Below are 6,142 nucleotides of genomic sequence, written 5' to 3' on the forward strand. Positions count from 1 at the left end.
ACCTGATAATGTTAAAATTTGGGGGGCTCTGATACTAGTTTTCCAGGGCCTCCTGCTGCCCATGGGCCAGAGGTTGGACATCTTGCTGTAAGACGCATGCCTTGTGGGACAAATGTACACCCCACTAGGTCACATGAAGTTTTCTAGATTTCCACCTCCACCAGCTGTGCATACTAGTTTCCATTGCTCTCCATTCTGGGCTTTTGTGTTGTTTGTCTTGTTTTGTTGATGGTACTAGGGACTGAACCCAGGAATGCTCTACCACTGGGCTCTGTTCTTCAGCCTTTTTGTGCTTTGGGACAGGACCTCATCAAGTTGCCTAGGAGGACCTTGAGCTTGTGGTCCTTCTGCCTCAGCCTCCCGAGTAGCTGGGATTGTGAGTGTGCGTGTCACATCTTGCCCTGGTTATATTTTTAGTCACTGAAACAGCCCCATTTTAGAGGTAAGGGCCATGAGGCCAAGATGAGAGAGTTAGCAAAGGTCCCTGGGGAGTTTGTCCCAATTAGGACTTTGGGGAAGCGCTGTAAGTCATGGCTAGTTTCCTGCCACCTCTCAGGCCCAGGGAGAAGTGGCTTCCTCTGTATCTATTCCTCACGGGATACTGATATGTTGATCCTACTCATTGTTAAGGCTTTAAATTTTTTTTTAAAGTCATGCATCCCTTCCGCAACTGGCCACCATCTTAGAAATGCTTCGTTAGATGAATTCGTTGTCATGCGAATATCCTAGACCACACTGACACAAACCTAAACGCCCTAGGTCAGTCATTGTACGTGTCTTCTCAGTGCAGCCGACAGGTGCAGGCAGCATGTTTGAGGCTGCTGCCAGTGAAACATGACAAACTTTCTATAAGCAGAAGGAATATGCTCTAAAATATCAAAAGGTATAGTATAGTAAGTCCATAAACTGGCAAGATAGGTATTCGTTATCAAGCATTATATATTCTGCACACTAATTGCCAGCACAGTAGGTAAATTGCACCATCCACACAAGCACAAATGGTGCATTTTGCAGCTCTTGTTACCGTGGCTGTGCTGTCGCTAGGGGATAGACTCTGCTCTTGTGATCTTCTGGCACTGCCATCGTATATGTGGCTATCATTGGCCAAAAAGTGGTTATGCAGTGCAGGATTATGTTTTGTTTTTCTCTGTTGCTGTTGTACATGTCCATGTTCTTATTGTATTCCCATAGTAGAGATTGGAAGACCCAATGACTCAGAAAAAAGTATAAAGAAATCCCAGACTATCCTAGGAAATGCGAACATTTATTTATTTATTTTTGAGACAGGGTCTCAGTGTGTAGTTCAAGCTGGCCTTGAAGTCACTGTGCAGCCTGCGCTGGCCTTCAACTCATCCACAATCCTCTTGCCTCAGCCTTCGGAGTGCTGGGATTACAGGCGTGCATTACCGCACCTGGCTAGGGAGCATCTTGACTCCCTTTATACTGCTTTCCATCTTTTGTGGGCAGATGTGATATTAAATTCCTGTGGTGGCTTACTGTGGTTCCGTATCTTCCATTTCTCAGTAGTGGTTGTGTCACCATGGACCTGAGTTTTGTAGACGGCCATTCCTGAAGCTGTGCGTGTCTGGGCTTTGAGTCACCAAGTTTTTTCCTTTATAATAACTCATCATCGAGGGAACACATTTTCTGTTTTACCTTTCAGATGGTGCAGAATTTCCAAGACGAATCTTGCTTTATTCTCAGCACATTAAAAGGTAAAGGCCCTTGGGCTCACAGTGATTAATGGAAGCATATTACATACATCCTGTGGGGCTGTGGGGTGAGCATAGAGCAGCCTGCACGGGCCCTTCCAGAGGGCAGCCAGCTGGAATACCTTGTGAGGAGGGAAACACAGGCTTCCTGGAAATGCAGAACTGGGAAGACTGGCCTCAAAGTCACACCTGAAGGGGAGATCCTGGGCCAGGCAAGTTGTTCTCCATGAGCTCAGGGATGAGTAGAAAAGCAAGATCTGTTTGAGTTTTCCTAGGGGATCTCCAGGAAGCCCAGCATGGAATACAGTGGCTGGCATAGTGGTTGGGAACTTCGAGGGGGGACACAAGGTTCCACCTGAGCCAGGTGCCCTGAGAGGACCTCAGCACACCCACTCTCTGCAGAGAGAGAGAGCTGTGTGGCAGCAGCGTGTGTCTATTCATAAAAGGCTGAGAACGACCTAGTGTGATTCTTCCCTAGCACAGGTAGAGTAATCAAATGGACAGTGTTGGAAGAGAAGCCCTGTGACTGGGTCATAGGTCCTGAATTGTGATGAGGCCACTTCCCCCTTTGTTTTGTGAATCTAGCCTGTATTTGTTAGCTTTCCATTACTGCAACAAAATACTTGAGATAATCAATTTAAAAAGAAGGAAGGTTTATTTTGGTTCACAGTTGTGGAGGTTCTAGTCCAAGATCAACTGGCCCTGTTTCTTTTGGCCTGTTACAAGGCAGCATATGGTGGTGGGAGCACATGGAAGGGTAAGCTGTTCACTTCCCAGCAGTGGGGAAACAGATAGGGAGAGGAGAGGAGGGGCCAGAATCCATCCCACAGTTCCCTTCAAGGATATGCCCCCAGTGACATAGCTACCTTCCAGTAGTTCTACATGGGCCTTTGGGGACATTTCATATCCGAACTATAACATGGGCAGTGAGAGCCTTTATGGGTCTGGGAACCCCAGATTGTCTAAAGTCTTGTTGGATGTGGGTGCTGTTGCCCTTGGTATGGTGGGAAGGCCCAGTGTTAGAAAGTAACTTGGCAAGGCGGGTGCTAAGGTAGGTGCTGATGTCCCTGCTCCCTCAGCACACCCCTTTTGTGGGTCCTTATTTTGGCACCTCTGCTGATACCCTGACGCCCTGCCCTCTGGGACTCCCAAATACCACGGCACTGTGCCTCTGCTCCTGTAAAATAAGCCTTTGTTTCTCTGTTGCAGCCGAGAGCAATGATGGCTACCACATCATCCTGAAATGTGGACTCTGAACAGCAGTAGGACGTGCACCTGCTCCCAGGCCCAGGAAACCCTTGGATGAAGAAATCACACACTGCCAGCGACTGTCTTATCTGGCAAGCTGAAACTAGGAGGGACCCTGCCCACTCTATGAAGGCCTCAGACCACCGACCAGCAGAGACCCATGGACACAAAGTCTGGCATGCAGACACTCTCCCTTCCTCTCAGCCTCCAGTTTGGAACATTCCTTGTTCTTTTCCCTCCCAGCCCTGACATTCTGAAGAGACAGACAGTAGGACCTCCCGTTAGAAGTTCCTGCCTCCAGAGAAAGCTTTGCTTCACTTGCACCATCACCTCCTTACATAGCTGGCTTCATGGCTAGCATTGCTGGCTCCCTGGGGTCATTTTGCCGCCTTCTCCTGTCTCTGTTTGCTTCCCTTCTTGGGGACCCTGGTGGTCTCTCTCCTGCTCTTGGATCCATTGTTGGGAGTGATGTTGTTCTGTGCCTTCTGCCTTTCACCTTCACCAAGTTTCTTTTCTTTTTTTTTTTTTTTAAGAAAATAACAATATTTAACACACCGTGTATCACTATCTTCAATTCAGAGAAGACAGACAAAAAGATTCTTTCCTGAAAAGAAGAAGCAAACAGATAATAGCACAAAACTTTCTTTTCAGTGAATTTAAAGTTTCTCTTAGTTCACCATGTTTCTAAGGATCTTTTGCTGCAAAGCCCAGAGACAGACCTGTGTGAGTGCATAGGCATGACAGACCCTTCAGTGTGTGCATCCACCTGGTCTGTGGCTGCTAATTCTGAAGCCTGTCTTGGGGTTGGGAGGTGGCAGGGAATAGAGAGACTTATTTCAGGCATATTTTTGTGAGTAGAGAAGAGAAGCAGATGATTACTCATGATCTACTTTGCTCTATTTTTATCCCTTAGGCAATCATGGGTAAGGGAGAGTAGGAAATGAGCATTCCATGCTATCATCAGATGACCTGGACCAGCACAGTATCAGACCCCCTAGCATGGACTTCCAAACTCCCATTACTCACAGAGAAGTCTCTGGTTAACCACTGCTAAATTTATGAAGTTGCTTAAGGACACTGGATTTCCTATGAGGGGGGCTCTTGAATGTTTAATCCTTTTTCATTTGTAGAGGATAACTTTAGTGTTTCTTGCATTGAAAAGTTTGGGTCACCTTTCTTAACTGTGGCAAAATAGGAACATCAGTAACTGTGACAGACTCAAGAATTGGTCTTTGTCTTCCCTCTGGGACTTGGGATCTAGTGATTAGTTTGGGCCCAGGGCTTTAGCTCTTTGCTAATTTGGGTTCATTTTGCAAGCCCCTGGTGAACCCTGTGACCACCAGAGTAGGATTTACAGCCACTAAGGTGGAGCTCTTGTGGGACACAGTGAGGCTCACGGATTGTCAGAACTGGTAGACCTTGTTGTATATGTGGGGAAACTGAGATCCAGAGGGGCAAAGCCACGTATATGGTATACCAGGGTCCTTTTAAGAGTTAAAGGGGATCCATTAGACATCATGCTGGGTCAAGAGAAGTGGTGTTCCAGCAGAGTGAAGACAGGTCCTGACTTCTTTTTTTTTTTAGCAGAGAAGGAAGGATTGGCTTAACAGCTTTACTGACATATAATTCACATAACATATGGTTCCCCTGTTTATGTGTTTGGTTCTGTGGTTTTTGGTATATTTAGAGAATCACACCAATTTTAGAATATTTTCCTGACCCCCCCCCCCAAAGAAACCCTATGTCCTTTGGCTGTCACGTCCCCCAACTCCTTCAGACCTAAGAAACCACGTATCTACTTTTTATGTAGATTTCCCTGTTCTGGACATTCTATGCATCTGGAATCAAATGTTTCCTAGGATCATCCATGTTGCACGTGTACCCATGCTTCATTTCTATTTCACTGTATGGATGTACTGCATCAGTAGGTGGATATTTGGGATGTTTCTACTTTTTGGCAATTGAGTCATGCTGCTATGAACATATTTTTACAACCGGTTTTGAGCAGGCATATACTTTCCTTTCTTTTGGAAATATAACACAAGTGGAGTTACCTGTTCGTAACACTAACTCGGTGTTTAACTTTTTGAAGAACTGCTAGGCTTTTTTCCACGGTCACTGTGGCATTTCACCTTCACACCTGCAGCCTGCTTCCTCACCAACACTTGCTGCTGTCTGTGGTCTTTATCGTAATATCCTGCCAGTGTGAAGCACTGTCTCAGGTTGATTTGCATTTCCCTTATGGCTTTCGTGTGGTTAGCAGACATTTGTGTATCTTCTTTGGGAAAATGTCTGTTCAGATCCATTGCCCATTTTTAAGTCTGGTCGTCCTTTTACTAATGAGTTGTAGGTGTATGCTAGATGCAGGGCCTTTATCAGATATGTGCCTTTTGTAACATCTTTCTCCATTCTGTGTGTTAACTTCACTTTCTTAACAGTGTCTGGCGAAGCACAAAATATTTTAATTTGGATGATGTCCAAGTTACCACTTTTTGTTGTTGCTGTTGTTGCTCGTGCTTTTTGGTGCTGTATCTGAGAAACCACTGCCTTATCCAAGGCCAGGATATTTAGGCCTATGTTTCATCCTAAGAATTTTTGTAATTTCAACTCACAATGGCCTTTGATTATTCTGAGTTAATCCTTGTATCTGTTGTGAGGCAGGGGTCCAGCTTCCTTCTTCAGCGTTGTACCAGTGGTTCTTGAGGAGACTGTTCTTTTCCTGTGAGATTGCCTTGGCACCCTTGTTCAAGGGCCCCGATTCTTGCTGGCTCTTCCTTTGTGGGGCCCAGCGCTGCAGTTGGGAAGCTCCCCTCGCTCCCTCCCAGTCTGTGTTTGGTTCCACTCTTTTCACGGCTGCCTTGCTGGTGTATTCTTGTGCTCTTTCTCCTTACCTGTCTCAGTGGTACTGGATCCGTATCACTCTGATAGTCCACCATCTTTGTTGTTTCCTGTCCCGGCACCACCTCCTAGTCCTGGCGGAAGACCAAGACCACTCCTTTCCTTTTTTGAACCCTGAGGAAACTGAGTTGTGGAGAAGTAGAATAATTCACTCGACGTTACACTTCCTTTTAGTGGAAGAATGGGGACTCCATTTGGTTTTTTGACACTTAGCCCTTCGGGGTGTCTGTAAGTGAGGCCCCTACCTAAGCCAAAGGACAGAAGAAATGTGAGAGCTTGATATT

The 6,142-nt window shown here is 46.0% G+C and overlaps 1 protein-coding gene across 1 annotated transcript in view; it reads left to right on the forward strand.

The window, feature by feature from the left end:
* Tfcp2l1 (transcription factor CP2 like 1) overlaps positions 1-5,792 on the forward strand; it is a 73,662-nt gene extending 67,870 nt beyond the window's left edge. The window contains exons 16-17 of the mRNA XM_010632335.2: positions 1,664-1,715; positions 2,922-5,792. Coding sequence (XP_010630637.1) covers positions 1,664-1,715; positions 2,922-2,968 — 99 coding nt within the window. The 3' untranslated portion in view covers positions 2,969-5,792. The remainder of the gene's footprint in view (positions 1-1,663; positions 1,716-2,921) is intronic.
* The last annotated feature ends 350 nt before the right edge of the window (positions 5,793-6,142 follow it).

The sequence above is a fragment of the Fukomys damarensis genome, unplaced genomic scaffold, assembly GCF_012274545.1.
Source record: "Fukomys damarensis isolate Sample0158 unplaced genomic scaffold, DMR_v1.0_HiC HiC_scaffold_29, whole genome shotgun sequence".
Lineage (NCBI taxonomy): Eukaryota > Metazoa > Chordata > Mammalia > Rodentia > Bathyergidae > Fukomys > Fukomys damarensis.